The sequence below is a fragment of the Notothenia rossii genome, assembly GCF_949606895.1.
Source record: "Notothenia rossii genome assembly, chromosome: 6".
Classification (NCBI taxonomy): domain Eukaryota; kingdom Metazoa; phylum Chordata; class Actinopteri; order Perciformes; family Nototheniidae; genus Notothenia; species Notothenia rossii.
The window spans coordinates 63,541,178-63,559,568 of NC_136909.1; the positions used below are offsets into that span (position 1 = coordinate 63,541,178).

At 39.7% G+C, this 18,391-nt stretch overlaps 1 protein-coding gene across 26 annotated transcripts in view; it reads right to left on the reverse strand.

The window, feature by feature from the left end:
* LOC307044420 (regulating synaptic membrane exocytosis protein 1-like) overlaps nt 1-18,391 on the reverse strand; it is a gene marked incomplete at its 3' end in the record, with an annotated part of 141,083 nt that overhangs the window by 17,985 nt on the left and 104,707 nt on the right. For 3 of the 26 annotated variants that reach the window (XM_079689641.1, XM_079689619.1, XM_079689628.1), the window contains 15 exons: nt 16,857-16,980; nt 15,475-15,492; nt 14,076-14,122; nt 13,487-13,611; nt 13,268-13,398; nt 12,929-13,100; nt 12,464-12,614; nt 10,612-10,668; nt 8,031-8,196; nt 6,914-7,018; nt 6,139-6,198; nt 3,873-3,950; nt 2,397-2,513; nt 2,008-2,097; nt 237-320 (listed from right to left, as the gene is read on the reverse strand). In XM_079689641.1, the coding sequence (XP_079545767.1) occupies nt 237-320; nt 2,008-2,097; nt 2,397-2,513; nt 3,873-3,950; nt 6,139-6,198; nt 6,914-7,018; nt 8,031-8,196; nt 10,612-10,668; nt 12,464-12,614; nt 12,929-13,100; nt 13,268-13,398; nt 13,487-13,611; nt 14,076-14,122; nt 15,475-15,492; nt 16,857-16,980 (1,525 nt within the window). Of the gene's footprint in view, nt 1-236; nt 321-2,007; nt 6,199-6,913; nt 7,019-8,030; nt 8,197-10,611; nt 10,669-12,463; nt 12,615-12,928; nt 13,101-13,267; nt 13,399-13,486; nt 13,612-14,075; nt 14,123-15,474; nt 15,493-16,856; nt 16,981-18,391 lie in introns of those variants that run through there. The other 23 variants (XM_079689624.1, XM_079689625.1, XM_079689637.1 and 20 more) reach the window with 18 other exon arrangements.

Below are 18,391 nucleotides of genomic sequence, written 5' to 3' on the forward strand. Positions count from 1 at the left end.
AGCTTGACATCTGCCTAAACCTAATAATGCTAAGCCTAGAGGATAGGGTTAACCCTACGGAAAAAAAGAATAATTAGGAATTGGTGACAAAACTAAACGGTTATTTGCCATGTAATAAGAAATTATCCTTTAATCGTAATTCATAAAAACACTTGGGTTTGGTTCAAAATTGGCATCAGATTTTTAGGCATTAGTCAAGCTCTAAGAGGAAGCGGCTGCGGTCCACAAAAGGGTACCTGTCATCTTCAGGGGAAGCATGTTGGATAAGAATCCTGGGACTCGCTGGACGTCTCCGGGGCAGGGAATGGGAAAACGATTTTCTACATGTACACATACAAAATATATCAACCATATGACCAAATCAGAAAGCCATTAGAACATCTGAAATCCATGCCATTTCATTACTGGGTATGAAGTAAAGTATTTTTGTGTCTGACATGGGTGCCCTTATTTTTTGGCAACCAGGGGGCAGCAAAATACTGACTTACAATCACCTTATAAAGTGAAAATAATGAACGTGTTAGCAAACATATGCGTATTTATACACCCTGCAGACATGGAGCAATATTAGCTTGCATTTAGAGTTTTGTCCACAGAATCAATAAAAGTCCAACATTCCCTTCCCTTGCAGTTCGGTGTTGGTATCCACCAACTCTTCAAGGATATTCACAGGAAATAACTGATCCAACACAGTTCAATCTTAGTGCAAACATTTGTTGTATGTTTTTTCCTGTTGATCCAGAAACATTAAAAAACTGTCCTGGCAGTTGCATGTAGATTTGTTGCCAGAAAAAAAACCATCAGAAAACCTACATGCAACGTCCAGGAGGAAGATGAACGGAGGATAGAAATACGATTTTTGAGCAACATCTTCTACACTGTAGTCACACTACAAATGTATCACTTCCTGGCCAGTGTGGACAGGATGGATGATTGCAGGGATGAACAACTCTGTCATACATAAAGCATGTGATGATTGTCATATAATAAACTTTGATAAATTCAAGCATTTCCTTCAAGGTATTATGATGACATTGTGGAAAATGGTTGAGCAGGAGAGCGTTCATTTACAGTTGTTTGAAAAAGACACTGGAAATAGTTACGCAGGTTGTTATTATTAAGAGGTGAAGCTCACAATGTAGACACAGTGGTGAAAGGGGGATTCCACTGAAGGCCTGGACAGTGTAAAACTAAGCAGCATGTAGTAGGCTGGTTGGTGAAGTGATACCTCTTGAGATACAGTAATTAGTTAAAGTGTACAAGAAGAGTTGCACCGACTCTGTTGTCATGGGGCCAAATCATTAATGGAACAACATTTCTTGATAGTGTTTCTTCAATGATAAGAAGATTTGAAAATCTCTCGAGAGAAGAGTAATTCTAAATACAAAATGTAATGTTCTTATAAATCTGCTAATTCATCGTTGCACCTTCATAGACGACATTGTGGCAAAACATGGGAGCTTCAGGATGAAACACCAGATTGGAATAACAGGCGTAGTCCACACATAAGGTATTTCAAAAATGTGTTTTCGTTTTCCTCGCACTCAGAAATGGCCTTTTAGGGTACTGAAAATAGAGCTTTTGTAGAACTTCTGCCAGGGTTACATTTTCAGAAACTGATTTTATTGTTGACTTATAGAAAGGGAAATCAGAGTTCTTGGCCTGTAACATGAAATGAGATGAAGTGACATCTTGTTTTTGAGGTGTCCAAATAAGCCAATATTTATCGTGTTAATGGACGTGGCAAAAATAGTTCTGCTTCTCGTTGACAGGGTTTTTTTGGAGAAAGATGGACAAAATATGGAAAAAATATATACCTGTGTGAGTGTGGACTAGGCCAGATTTCTGTACAGCCATGGGGTCTTGGTAGCGTGAGTAAGGGGGAAGCTTAATCTTCAGTTATAGTTGGACAACTCGGATGGAAAATAATTAGAGAGACCAGGAAAGGTAGAAGATCGACTGGAGCACTACAGGAGTGTGTGTGTGGGGGGGGACAGAGGCTGGTACCTTTCAGTCTCTGGTGAGGGGGCATGATTGTCTGGAGTCAGACAGTTGGCGCTAGCGCTCCTAACCCTGTCCAGAGAAGGCTGCAGATCACTAGAGGCACGACAGCACAACATGCCATCCAATGGAGGAGGAGACAGGAGGAGAGGACAGAAACAAACACAAAGAGAAAAACAATGGACAAACAGAAATAAATGTATTAAAATAAATCTTGTTAGGGTCCCAAAATCATAATGCTTGGATAAAACCATGGTTGGCGTAAGTCGTGATGCTGGGGTAAAGTGGAAACTTGGATTTTGATTGCAAATAACTTTTCTACAGCCTGGCATGGCTTACACTTAAATGGCTACCCATCCAATTATAATCTGTACGCATGTATGTGTGTGTCTTACCTAATGGTCACCTCATCTGTGAACATTACAACGCGCTGAGTAATGGAGCTGCGTGTTGCCATGAACATTTGCGATCCCACAACAGAGCTTATCTTTCGACATGCAGGCAGCGTGGAACTAGTCACAAAACGAAGATTTCAATAACAGCATGCATTATCAAATGAAACAAAATAAAGCAAAGAAAGCGTGGATTGTAATCTGATCTGTGAAGCTCCTGCTGTTGCAGAACATACTCACATAAAAGGAAGTCCCCAGATGTAAGCAAATACGCTAACTCTAATGTTGGAGATGATTTACATTTACTACGACAACATCATTACGTGCTTCTCCACAGGTATAGGACAAAATCACACTGGCACCACAAAATGTATAAAGGACTCAGTATGCTTCAGACAATGTGCTTGCAGAAATGTTGGTGTTGAAAACAGGATATTGGAAGGGTTTGATCTTCCTTTGACAACTAATGTACACCTGTCACCATTACATTACATGTTACTTGTTAGATGCCCGACAGGAGCAATTTGGGGTGAAGTGTCTTGCCTATGGACACAACGACATGCTGACCGCAGCGGGTTTTGAACCTGTGCGAACACCAACGCACTAGTCCACTGCGCCACAGCCTCCCTCGCCACTACTGTGTGTGTTCTTTCAGATCGTGCATTGTTCCTTTGAGAAGCAACTGTCCAAAAGTGTGCCCAGTTAACCTTATTTCCCTAAGTCAAATCTAATAGAGAGATTGGGCTGGACAAAAGGCAATAATGGCAGATGTTTTGGAAGGAATTATCTTTGGGTTACCATATATGGTACTATCATAAGATCACATGAAAGAATGCATCTTGTCAGGCTTCAAGTAATATACCAACAGTGTTTTAAACCAAGAGAATCCTGTTATGAGCTACTCGCAGCCCAGGACATGGTTTATGTGGAAAAGAACATCTTAAAGGCCACCGCCAAATTTGATTTTGGCGAAGTGAGACTATGATAGACCTGATTGGCGGATGGTCAATCCAATCCCTGCTAAGTATTATTTTGAAGGTTGCTGCCCATTTTTAAACAGTTTCCCATGACGGCTTCTCAATTGGTTCCATGAGACAAAACATCAGGCAGCTCTGGTCCTGGAAGTAAAAGTCTCATTCATTTTTCCATGGACAGATTTAGTTGCTGTTGCTTGAGGTTAGGTCTCTCTGGGTCAGCTTTAGATATACATATATTGTTTGTTGTATCAGCATGGTTCCAAAGATGCATGGCTATAACTAGTATTTGTGGTTCTTGTCTGGCTTGCCGAACTGGCGAAGAAAAACGGGATTTAACTTTAAATATTTAAGGCTGGTGAAACATCATCCTATTATCTTGCTCCTTTTTAAATAACATTAAGGAGATTGTTTAAAGACAATGTTGAGATAGGAACACAGAGCAAAACATGTTATGTGCACTTTGTTTGTTTGAAGCATACTGAACCCACGCCTATGGACTTACCTGTTGGTGCATTTGTGGATGCCGTTGAACATAAGGGGCATCCTAGGTGGCAGTGTGTTATTGTGCCTAGTAGATCTTCTGGTGTTAGCATGCATGCAGCAGACAGAAGTGGGAAAGTGGAAGGAATGGATGGAAGAGGAGAAAGAAAACACGTCTGTGGAACTGTTTGCACAGATAGAACGTTTTGTAGGTCAAAAAGGTGCCAGCTTATCCAGTGATTTTACGCATTATGTTGTAAAGCTTTTTTTAAGGTACGTTTATTATTATTTCACAGTCGTCTGATATCTTTCTTAACAGTGCATTTCTTGCAAAATCACTGGCTAAGCTTGTAGGTTTTTGCAGTGTAAGCGAGTGCAGCTACAGCACTACATGACAGCATACAAGCATCAAAAGCTGACTCATCTCTACTGACACACTTAAAAACACACACCTCCTTTTAACACATCAGTGTGTGTAGAAAAGTGGTGGAATGTAACAGGTTTATTTACTCAATTAATATAGTAGGTAAAAAAATTGCTGTATCTGTTCATATATTATTATAGGTTAAGACACCCAGAATGAGTTATTCCAATAAACCCCACTTTTACTTGAATTGATGAACACATTAATGTATCAATAATTATAATACAATCATTTAAAATACATGATCCTTAAATGAGCCCCCCTGCATAATATTACTTTTATAGTATATACAGTATAGTGATGCTTAAACTTTTGTACTTTTACTTACATTTTAAATGCAGGAATTTTACTTGTAATAGAGCATTTTTACACCTTAGTATTTCTACTTTTAATAAAGTAAATGATTTGAGTACTTCTTCCACCTCTGGTATACAAATCTGAGAGGTATGGTCTTATAAGTGGACGCTTAAGTGGACGCTTCTAATGAGACATAAGGATGTGTTCTTAAGCGTGTAACTTACCTCTTTCACTGTGTGCTCAAAACACACGTCAAACCCACGTACGTATACCCAAATATTAAATGACAAGTCTTTATATCTCAAACTGTATTACGTTATGGGAACAGATTGCAGCCCTTCAGAGGGAATAGCAGCATGCCAAGGATGAGACACAGTTGGAATGCAAAAGCATGGTCCTGTAGTGTCCTCTTGTGGATCTGAGGCAGCAATACAACTAAACAACTAGCTCAATGTGATCTAACTGTATTTCATTGCCCCAAATAACGCTTCGTTAAAGTGACAGTACAATCTGTGCTTCCTTATTCCTCACATTTTCCAAATGGCCCAAAATTATGGGGAAAATGATGAGTCATTGTCAAGTCAGTGATCATGTTATATATTTGTCTTACTGTCAACAATGTGTATTCCACTGACATGTATTGTGAGTGCATCCATACCATAATGCATGTTAAGTAAGAGTAAAAAACATTGACAGTCCAGCTCACTTTAAATAGAAGTCAATGGAATTGGTCGGTATTCTAAAAAGCTAAGTAAGTTAAAAATCCTTTTCAGGGTCATGTGATATGTGTCATGTCGGGCACGCAAAAATAAATAAAAGCAAACAATGATGTCCTACTATTTAAGTACATTTTTTCATTTACCTACATGTTTTTAGTTTGTTATGCTGTTAAGGATTGTTTCCATGACTATTTGCCCATCACTGATGTTTTACTTGATGTCCCTATTTTTTTTCTTCATTATCCCAGAGTAGATTGATCTCTGCATTGAGCTCCAACTGTGAGACAACGTCCTTTATTAACACGATCACACACTTTATTCAAATGTGTCCCACATACACCATCCCTCTGCCTCAAATACAGATTTTAGTTTTTCCTGTTGAAGTAATGTCGGCAAAAAATTGGAGCGTCCTGCAAAGCGTCCTGCCTAATTTTTAAAGATTATCACTTTCAGTGGGAATCAAAATGTATTTAGGGTTAAGAACCACAGGCAGGGAAGTTGAGTGTTACAGTAGTGTGGGATAGAAGGAACTAATTTGTGGATTTAATGCTATTTGTTGAATATAATACAAATATTGTCTATTACCATCGTGTTTAATGTAACTTGTTTTGTTAAATGCACATTTGAAATGACAAACAATTTGCACTTACAGCAAAGTAAAAGCTTTGCTTAAAGTTGGATATGTTCACACTCTTCAATCCCTTTCTAAATAGGATTGTAAGTGATGGATTCAACCCCTGTTTTTTAAGTCAATTGCACAGAGAGACAGTCTGACACACTACGCACTACAACATCCATGTGATCCAGAACCCTGAATATAAACAACATGTCGTGATTGGCCAGTTTACCTGGTGTGGAGGCACTCAGCACTTTTGCCTCGCATTGACTGGTGGATCATGATGACCTCACTGTGGTTACCATGGGGATGGATGAAACAAAATCAACAACAGTCAAAAAAAACAAGAAGAGCACAATGAGAAGAGGGTGAATAGGAAAGACCCTGCCCAGATTGCTATAAACCCAACATGCACACACATGCACACACACACACACACACACACACACACACACACACACACACACACACACACACACACACACACACACACACACACACACACACACACACACACACACACACACACACACACACACACACACACACACACACACACACACACACACACACACACACACACACGCGTGCGCAAAGACACACTGAAACGCCGCAATTGTTTCCAAACAAAGCCATTTGTCCCAACACGCTCAAGTAAATACATACATAATTACAATCAAATGCACCAAATGCAGTTTTGAGGCACTTAATAAGAAAAAAAAAGATAGGTGAGAGAAATTAAATTGTGAATTATTTTCAAATGGCAAAAAAGAGAACTTTACCTGTTTTTTTTAAATAAAGTTGTAGCAAATCTCATTACAGTAGTTCACACTCAAGTAGAAAACAGATTCAGCGGTCACAGATTTGCACAAAACTCTGCTATCTCATTCAAACTGCACAAAAAGAAGCAGTCAAAAGTAGATAATATTTATATTTTATATGCCAACCAAGCAACTCTGATGACATTTGGTGTCGTTAAATGACCCACAAGCGACCTGTCGTCTCACCTGTCATCCAGGTACTCCTCCTGCTGGTGGCGACCTCTGGCAGAGTCGTAGTGACGGGTCGGAGAACGAGAACGACGAGTGTGAGGAAGCTCATCATCCAGACTCCTGAAAAGAAGGAGGCAAGGAAGCAAGGAAGGAAGGAAGGAAGGAGGAAGGAGGGAAGGAAGGAAGGAAGGTTAGTGGTCAGGAGGTTTGCAGCAGAGTCTTGGCGCGGCTCATTTGTCCGGGCCAGTAAAAGCAGAGCTGGCAGCACTGTGTGTTCTGTGTCAGACTTTTCATTAGTAGATGGACTCTGTTCAACGGCTTCCAACAAACTCTGTCTTTCCTCCCATGTTGCTTTTACCTCTTAGGAGTGACCAATGTCTTCCCATCAAGCAGATTTTTGTAACCATTATTAGTCAACAGGCCATGGCACCCACCTCTTAAGACTAACTGTTTAAATTGATTTAAAGTGTTCAAAATATGTTTTATGTTTGGATAGAATATGACCGTTTGAATGATACAAATCAGCAGAAGAGAACTGGATTATGCATTTCATAAATCAACCTTAAAACATTTTTTTTGTCGAATACTAGATTCTGATTTTAAACATTTAGCAGTGTGCTCTTTTTAGATAGCAGGTCGCTGCTGGGGATAGCAGACTTTTTAAACAATATAAATGAAATTATAATTACAAAACTGCTACTTTGCAAAAAATTGTATGTATAAGGTACCCTATGTATTCAAATAATATTCTGTACATTTTATATTGTGTGTTAATTAGATACTCTATTGAGATATGTATTCTGTGTATATGTAATGATATACTGTATGCTGTTTATTTTGTATTTGATTCTATTTTATATTATGTTTAATTCAAGTGCAAAGACTTAAAAAATGCTGGGGTGACAAAACAATTTCCCAAGTTGGGATGAATAAAGTCTATATCTATCGATCTTGCTATGGACCTGAATTGCGCTTATAGGCGATCAGTGATGCCCTCATTTTATGTTAGGTTCCATTCCATTCATGAACAGCTTGCTGCACATTATCCCTTAACAAACTCAAACAAATGAATGTTTCATTGGATAATAAAACTGTTTAAATTCTGTCTCTCATGTCATCCTTTCCTCCTCACCTCTGGGCGGGAACGTTGGGGGGCCGTGATCGGATGCGTCCCTGCTCCTCACGGTGCGGGGACACCGAGCGGGAGCGTATGTGATGGGGGGGCATCCTCTGCTGGTCCGGCACCTCCAGGGTAGACGCTGACTCCCGCTGCCTCTCCCTGCCGCGTCCCTCAGCTGCTGGATGGAAATGGCACACACACTCATAAGTAAATGTCCAAGTAGGTGTCTGGATTATGGTTTACTACTCTAATCATAATGTTACAATAACCATATTGTACTACAACAGGACAGTCTGTCTCAAGTCTATTTAAAGATGAGCCTATACATAGAACTGTAACTTTCTTTGGTGGTGTAGCAGCACAATTATCTCTGAAGATGAAAACATTCAAACAGAGGGACTGATCAGCCTTGAAGGGATCTTTGGGACTGTGTCAGGCTTTGTTTTTGCTCTCGAGGTCACTTGATTCATTTCCAAAAGAAAGTCACCTCAAAGCTCACAGTGGGCGCTTTGTTTTGCTTTGGAAAGTTCTACAAAGGTTTTTCATTTATTCCAACCATTAAATTAAAAGAAAAGTTGGTTGAAGTAGTGTGATGTGTTTTTTTATCCCTTCTGTGGGAACTCATTAATGAGCGACAAAGTAGTTTCAACTGATATAGTGAGGTGTTACTAAGAGTTAACACTCATTATCTTTTATACTTAATGTTAAAATTCCATATGTTGTAATTCCACCAGAATTTAACTGAGGGTATTGTACTATAAAATGCAGGATCATTACGGTTTTCTTCTCTTTAATACGGAATTTGGTTCAATATATAGGGATTCTGATTTTACTTGTCTGGGTCGATACTATATAATAGAAGTAAATAACAAAACTATTTTTTTTCCCCATAAAAGTCACCAAAAAGGGAATGTATATTATTCTTAACCCTCCTGTTTTTTTTGGGTCAAATCTGACCAATTTACTACTTTCATCAATCATAACTTTTTTGTTTTAGATTCGATTGCCCTCAAGGCTTTATGATATCCTTCACAGTAGACATTTGAACGTATACAATTGCTGATCACCACTTTCATTGCATTTTGGATGATTTAGTCAACTTTGTAACACCCATGGTGTTCCAGGTCAAAAATGTGCCCAATCCCCCCATGTGAATCACACCTGGCACACACAAACACACACAGAACAATTTGACACATTTCCCTCTCTTATGTGCCTATCCCCCCACATGGATCACACCTGGCACACGCAATACATGTTCAGTGTCTATTCTTTGTATATTTATTGCAGTTTTTCATGTATACCAGTAGTCTGATACAATACTTACAATTTGAAAGGGTGTTAGATGAAATTTGGGGATGATTAATGTTTTTTGTGTTAATGTAATAGCAGTTAAAACAGGACCGGTCAAATTTGACCGCGAACACCAAAGTAAGGGGGGGGGAAACGAAGACAATAGGAGGGTTAAGGGATATCATCAGTGAAATATGTAATCCATCAACTTGATCTTATAATAGCCAATATCATGAAATCCGACCCTAACATTCCGAGACAAACAAGACATTTACAGTGTGTACAGTAGTTGTACCCCAATAAGCACACAAACAAAGGCAGTCTTTCGAAATACATGGTAGAAATGTATATTTTATATAAACATTTCACATGCCAACATGTAGTGTATGACATGATAGTGTTTTCCACACACATCATTATTTGTTTGTGGGGGTCTGTCCTCATTTTGATTTAAAATGGTATTTCATGTAATTTGCTGAGCATTTCAGAATCAGAATCAGAAACAGGTTTATTGCCAGGTAGGTTCACACATACGAGGAATTTGACTTGATGTTGTTGAATCAATGCTACTGTCAGACAGATGTACAATGACAGCTAACCCTAACCCAATGTTATATGAAGACTTGTGCTTGGAAGCCCTGAGAGGCAAGTTTATCAGTAAAACAGCTTGGAAGAAAACCTTGTTTAGCAAAGCAACCCTACTTGAAACTGAGCGGTTGTGTTTCGTTTTTGGTTAATGAACATTTGGGGCTAGTAACCCCAGGGAATCAGTGTCTAGGGGCTTTTTCCTGGCTGGTTTTTTCTGTGTATGCTGCTCGGGATGTATGTGCCATACAAGCGTACACAGCTCATGTTCGGAGAAACCTTAAAGAAAGGCATCAGTAAAGTGGAACTTCTGTGTGAACTATTCATATCTTAAACTGCACTGTAACTTTTTATTCATGTATTTTTTCTTTTAATGTTTATTTTATTATCTTTTCTTTACAATGACTTTTTTGAAATGCCTTTGTCTGAATGTCTTTAATTTTTTCTTTCATTCTTTCAGAGGGTGTCGTATTGTCATACTGATATTCTGTACAAACTGTGAAGTCCACTGAGACAAATGTAACATTTGTGATATTGGGCTATATAAATAAACATTGATTGATTGATTGATTGATTTTTGTAAAGCACTTTGAATTGCCTTGTGTTGAAAGGTGCTATATAAATAAACTTGCCTTGCCTTGCCTAAAAGCACCACAAATAAAAATGAGTTTGTGGGAAACACTGAAAGTAATACTAGAAAAAAATCCCCACCCACCTTTAGACATTACTGCTGTACCTTCATCAAATTCAGGCTCTGTTACACGCTGAGAACCTGAACATCAGAGACACACACACATAGACAAACATACACACACAGACACACATAGATATGGATAAACACCACACACAGACACACATAGATATGGGTATAAACCACATACACATATATGCATGCACATGTCCAGGCACAAATGCAGTATTAGGGAAGGGTATGGAAAACATACATTTAAATTGATATACTATACATAGTATTAGGGCTGAACGATATATCGTATCATGGCGATAACCGCGATATGCACATGCGCGATATTCACATTGTAGGGACGTGGGATTTTATAAAAAAAAATTTTTTAGGACGTGCGATATTAAAGGTCCCATGTCATGGCAATTTCCACTGATCATAATTCCATTGTTGAGGTCTACTAGAATACATTTATATTGTGCAATTTTCCAAAATCACTTTGGTTTCTCATACAGCATTTCTGTGAACTACGTGTATTCACTGAATTTCACTCTCTGCCTTTAACGGCTCGTTGTAGCTCCAATAGCCCCAGCCCCCACCCTCCCTGTGAGCACAGTGTGCTCTGATTGGTCGGGACGTTGTGAATCGCGCTGAGCTCCGTGGAGGTGTGGTTTCCTTGTTTAGTGACAGCGAAACACAGCCAAACTCACCCTGAGCACACACAAAGTCACAGCCGAAGTAAAAACAATAAGTGTGGCTTGATATTGAGTAAGAAAAAGGTTGATAAACGCTTTTAGAATGGGTCTGCAGAGAGAATTTCGCCGCGATCCCAACTGTCTGTTATCAGCCTGCAGCCAGGGAGGAGAGATCAGCAGAGCTGCCTGCACTGTGTGTGTGTGAGGAAGTCCGTGGATTGGTCAATTTGGACCAATCAGCGGGGGCTTAACGTAACGGCTCCGCGGACGTAACGTAACGGCTCCACGGATTGGTCCGTTTGGTTCCGGGTACCGCATGATTTCACGCGGTACCCGGAAGAATCAATGGAAAGTTACGTATCTCCAACGAGGCGTTTTGCGGAGGTATTTTCTGTGTTAGAGTTTTACTCGCTACAGGGTGTACTTTGAGGGTTTTGACTCTGCAGACCGTTGACATGCATAAAAACCTTAATAACACACAAGGGGACGGGTAATAACCGGAAAATTATGACATGGGACCTTTAAGTAGGTACATTAACTCAAACACGTCATGTTACAATTATTTTGCTGCTTGCTACAAAAGGAAAACTTGCGCGGCTCTCATGTCAGGGGTACTTGAGTGAGTGACATACAGGCTCTGCATGCACAGCAAACCACCAATCACAATCATTCTTGATCAGATAACAGCAGGCCCCGCCCCGCTAGTTTGCAGACCATCAAAACACCGGTAAAAAATGAGCGAGGCACAGGAGGACAATACCGGGGAGAATGAAGATTTACTTCCAAAAAGAAAAGCAACATCTGCTATCTGGAACTATTTTGGATACAAAAAGGTTCTTCTCTTCTTCATTCACAGATGAATCCCCTTAATTGAGGGTAAGCAACATGCATTACCATGACATGTTAGATCATGACTTAAGGTATGATGAGTCAACCAGTTAAGATTCATACGTCTGTGACTAAAATCCTTCATCCGGTTAAATATAGTTGAAAAAAACGCAATATATATCGCAGGGGAAAAAAATATCGCAATGTCAGTTTTTTTCAATATCGTGCAGCCCTACATGTTATACTTTGTTCCTTTTCAGAATGGTCAGAAAAATGCCTAAGACCGAACCCCCACACGTCTCTTCTCGACGACATCCCTCATGCTTCACATATCCTTAAAGAATTCACAGACAGAGACTTACGCTGCAGCTTCTTTCCAGGGACGTCTGTGTGTCGTCGGGGCAGGTACGGGGAGGGTTGGGGCAGTGGAATGGATGAGACATCGTGGGTTTGGAGTGGATACCAGTGAGGCTTGTCATCCAGTAAGGCCGTCTCTAGCTCTATCAGGACCTGCTCAAGTCATAATACAGATAGGGAAATGTGTTGCTACCGTTCACAACTGCTTATTAACATAACGCAGACAGTAGAAGCTGGTAAAAATACATACAGAAAAGCTTTTATATGTGTTTAAAACATCCACTGTATGGGATTTAGTGTATTGACGTTCCCATTCAGAAGTTAATTAAGTGTGTGTGTGTGTGTGTGTGTGTGTGTGTGTGTGTGTGTGTGTGTGTGTGTGTGTGTGTGTGTGTGTGTGTGTGTGTGTGTGTGTGTGTGTGTGTGTGTGTGTGTGTGTGTGTGTGTGTGTGTGTGTGTGTGTGTGGTACCTCTCCCATAAAGGTGCTGTCCTCGTCCGGTGACCTGGGTTGGTCCCATATCGTCAGCTCGAGCATGTGGTTCCTGAAGTCCCTGCGATGGACATGAGAGTAGACAAACGTCTGGTTCCACTTGGGCTCACAGGTCCTCTTCATAGTTTTTGTCCTTCGTTTGCTCTTGTCACTGTCAACAATCAGAGAGTCAGACAACCAAGTTCTCTTTTCAGTGGACATACTTATTGTTCATGGGAATTTCCTATGATTAGATCACAAGCTTTATTCATCCAAATGTACTCTGCTAATACCTGTCGGAATGCATTTTCAAGCACTCTCTGTGAAGATGGGGCATACCTGCGATCAGGAAGAAAGTACATTTTGACGTAGGCGCTCCTGGGCCGCCCGTCAGGCCGAAGAGGAAGCTCCGCAGCCTGCATCACGTTGACTATTAGCTGATGACCCGCTTTGTCGTACCAAAGTTTCACCTGGGTGGGAAACACACAAACAAATCTGATGCTTGGTTTTCATTTCAACACATCAACAGCCCAACACACTCAAAGTGTGCAGACTCACTGAGAGCTGCCCTGGCAATAACTGTGGAGCGTCTTGGAGCATCCCAGGGCTGGAGGGAGACAGGACATGTAAAGATGGTCTGTCCATCTTCTGGGACTCAAAAGAACTGGAACCTGCTGGGGATACAAAAGGGGGGAATTCATTAAAAGAAAGTCAGCTCTAACAAGAAATTGAATCCTAGACAAGAGAAAAAAGTGTTAAAAATACATTAGTTTGTACATAACGTTCAATGTGCTAGCCAATAGAAGCAGGAGTGATACATAGTGGGGTCATTATGTTACAGAAGTAAAGAAAGAAGTCCAATGGAGGCTTATCAGGCAGGTGGTAGAAAAACTCCGTCTGGAGGGAACTTGGGTATTTTAGACTTGGCAAACAATTGACATGCACTAAAACCTATAAAACAGACAGGAAAACACCAAAAAGCATAATAGGGCCTCTTTAATTTTTCCAATCTCAATGCTAAGCTAGGCTAATAAATTCCCAGCTCCAGCACCATGGTTGACACAGGCGTATTTTTTTTCTCAAAAAAAAGACAATCAGCAAGATAAAAACAGAATTAAAGAGGGGTCTCAACACCCCGCATACTTACTAGATTCTAATGGAGGGTGGGAGGTGTCGGGGATTCTTGGGATATCACTGAAAGGAAGCAGAAAACTTCTTGTCAGCCACTCTCAAACTGGCATATAACCAGAATAAACAAAGTTAGTAGTGTTCTCGATGCACAGGCATACATGCAAATAAATGTAGAAGTAGTTAAGTGGAAGAAAGTAGCACTGCAATTCAAAGTTATTTGGAGATTACAATGTTATGTGGTTAAAACAAATATGGAGAAACAAAAGAAAATGTGAGGAGAGACAATTTCTTCTCATAAATTCAATTTTTCCCGGACTCATTCAGACATTTTGACTGAAATAATAATAAGAATGGATGGGAACCAGCAGCTCAATTCTGTCCACATCTTTTCTATCATCCACCACCACCACAACTACAGTTAAGGATCCCATGGGAAACGCCAGAAGCCATTGCATTAGCTTCATTGTCATAAAGAAAAGAATGGTATTCTGTGGAACACTTATCAGTGTAATTTCTCATTTAAAATGTTAAATCTATAAAGAGGAAGAGTTTAGTATTTGAAAGTGTCCATCCCAACATTGGTAGATGCAGGAGGTTTTCTCAGTGATTATTTGATAGCACATGGGGAGGTTGTATTCTCAATTGTTGAGTGATCCATGTGGCCACAAACTGATATTTTTACATTTAATTAAGTAAAAGTTCAACATTTCGTACTTTATTCACTTTCTTTTTGAGGGTTAAAAGGAAAAGATGGATCATGATGTACTGAACGAGCATAAAACCTGAACAAATCAAGCTGATTGGTCTCCCAGCTTCAGTACTTTAAAATATTAGATATCCATCTTCTCATTTCACTCTTGGAAAGAAAGCAAAAAACATTTTTAATTTCAACTTTTGATTTGAAATACAAGCATTATACTGATAAGTGTTTCACGGAGCCTATGTTGCTTTTGAGCCCATTCCAAAATCAAAAAATGTAAAACGAGTAAAGAAAATCAAATCAATATTTTTATGAAACCCAATGACCCCGCTTTCAAACAATGGGATAGAGGAAAACATAAAGAAGTATTTGACACTGCGAGTGCTGGATTTCACTTTGGGATCCTAAGACTTGGACTGGGAATGAAAAAGAGAAAATCCAGACGCCGCACAAACAGTTTAAAAAACTTGCAAAAGGAATGCTACATTGACGGACATTTCCCATTGGCCATTTTGCATCCCTTCAAGGGAACTCTCAGTTTTTTCAGATGGACTTAACAAACTGTATTAACTTATCTAAAAATCAATTAGCATAACTACTTAATAGGAATCAATTGAGTTCATTTAGGGATGAAAAATGGCCCCAGCAAAACCAAAATAGTTTCCATAAGCATGAGAAGATTAAGGGGTCCTAATAAAAGGGGCAGATTACTTACTGATATTTTCTATAAACCCTTCGCGAGTGTTTGGAGAAAAATTAATACATTCAACTATTTTTCCCATCAAAGAGCAAATGAGGTTCAATCTTATTATAAAGCAAGGATGCAAAAAGTTGAAGAAACATTTATTTTTTTTAATGTAAAATAAAAGCACTATAAACCCAATACAAAAATAGGCCAAACTTACTCACAACAATAGCTTAGCAAATATACTGACCACAAACTGTACATTTTTAACACTTTGGTCACTATGGATTCCAGAGTATCACCATTTGTTTGAGAATATTGTTTTTTAAACAGATCAAACGTAAAACCTGACATTTAAAAAGATTCTATGAAGGGTCATGCAGGGTGTCATAAATGAGTAGATCCCCCTAGCAGTAATAATAATGCTATTATTGTATGTAAATGCGTTAAAATCCTTTTTTCAGATATCCATGTGGAGATATTATGTTTTTTCTTTCTTCTAAGTGTTCTGGAATATGTAATTTGTTAGAGTAATTATAGGCAAATTCAGAAAAAGAGACAATCGGTACAATTAAAATAAAACAATTTCAATTAATTGCTAACAAAACGCAGAATAACACCCAATCAAGACATCTGTAGAGAATTAAGTTCAAACAAAAGATTAATGGGAGGGGATGTCTATTGTCCAAAGGATTAATACCAAATTATATAATTACTAAAGATAACAATATCATGATTCTGAGACCTGTAAAACAAATCACTAAGTCAACGATTTTTTGACAGTGTTTTTGGTTAAAAGGCCCGAACACTTTCGTAGAACACTTTGTTCTACGAAATTAGGTAACATTAGCCGCCTTTAGCCTAGTGGTGGTTACAGGAAGTAATGTGATGGTATTTGTTCACAGCCTAACATTTTTACTTCTACCGATTGCATTTTAGCTTCAAAAATCATAACATTTGTGTTAGTATGTGGAGATTATCCTACTGCCACACATCTTATTTTCTGCAATAATCCAAAATCAAATGGAAAATCCCATTTATTTTGTTGAGTGAGCCTTAGTGACGCTAAATTCCGGGTTACAAAAGCCTACAAAATACATCATCACCACCACTCTAATGCACTCACAAACTAGTCATTACTGGCTTGGTTTTTAAGACCAACAAAATATTATGTGATGCAGCCATTTCTCATTTATATGGAATAATCCACTTTATACCCTCCTGTAAATAGGGTTAGGCTAAGTGCTTTTTTAAAGGGGATGGAGGAGACAAAATGGCAACTTAGAAACCGTTGAGTCAACACTCCCTAGTTAATAAGGGTGGTATTTAGACTGAGTTATGACTAAAGGATTGCATTTTTCACAAATATCCAATAAAACAGATGTAAGGGATGTGTTTAATCCCTGACTTACCCAATAGGCCTGGATACCACTAGCTCAACTTGAGGCTCCGCTTGAGACTCCAGGACGATGTTGTAAACTTCCTTCATGGTCGCCCCCGGTAACAGCTTCCCATTCCACTGCAGAACTTCATCCCCTGGAAGCAGACGTGCATGTCATAAAAAATAAAGTCTGGGTATCATACAAATGTAGGTATAATTCATTTAATATTGTAAACAAATCCCATGAAAAGACAAACATCATCATGTGTGAGTCCACTTGCATATTCCCTTAAGCCCCTGTCACAAGACACCAGATGGACACACGAATATGGAATTGTGAATTTCGCACGAAGATGGCCCCGAACTTGGTCAACGACCAAGCAACAGCCGAAGCAAGTACGTCCATGCCTACAGAAGGCCACACGATGGCACCCGAACCACCAACAAAGGCAACATTTACATTACATTTAAGACATACAACTGCAACGAAAGCCTTAGCAACAACAGCTTCCTGTCAACAGCGTAAACTCATCTTAAGCATATACCGTAATTTTCGGACTATAAGGCGCACCTGAATATAAGCCGCAGCAGCGGCATACCACTCTCGGTTCCACTTTTACTTTTGCGCGCTACCTGTCTCACTCTTTTCCGGCCTCCAGCTTTTCCTGCTGGAACCCGCCGCTTAAAGGTGGGGGTCCGCGGACCGGCCATAGAGCCCATAGAGTTAAAGGTGGTGGCCGTTAGCTGTAAAAATCCATAGATTAGCCGCACCGTTATATAAGCCGCAGCGTCGAAAAATGGGGAAAAAGGCGCGGCTTATAGTCCGAAAATTACGGTAAATAAAACAGGAAGTTAACCTAAATTACATTCAAGACATACAACTGCAACGAAAGTAACAAAAACAATATAATATCCTTTTCGGTTTCACAGAACACAAATTGGGTTATTTACATAATATGTTTACATGATTTTGTTGTGCAATAAAACAACCAGCGAAGCGATCTCTAAGGAAACATTGCACACCGTGGTCCCATCTCGATGTCATCGTACTGTAATACGATGGCTACACGACGGCTTTGCGAGGCCTTCACGTAGTCGTGTTGCCTTCCTAAGACAATCGGGCAGCTTCTTGTTTCCTTCGTATTGTCTTCGTGAGGCGAGAAATGCCCGATGGCACCGATGATCACACGAAGTAAAGACGAAGATGACACGATTTGACAAGATGCCCTCACGCTGGCCTTACGGAGGGCAAAATGGACACACAAATTCAACACGAAAATGAACCTTCTCAAGGTCCTTCTGCAATTTTTTGGCATGCCAAGATTTTGCCACCGCTCACAAAGTTGCTGGCGGAGCCTGAGAAACTCCGCCGGCGGTCCTACGATAGCTTAAGATGCCCTCACGAATGGCCCGATGTTGTTACAATCAGAGCCGAATTTGAACATTTATTTTATCGTGTGTCCATCTGGTGTCAATTTCGGGACAGTGTGACAGGGGCTTAACGCCACCTGAGTCCCATTTCTTTAATTCAAAGACATACACTTTTTAAAATTCCAAATATTTATG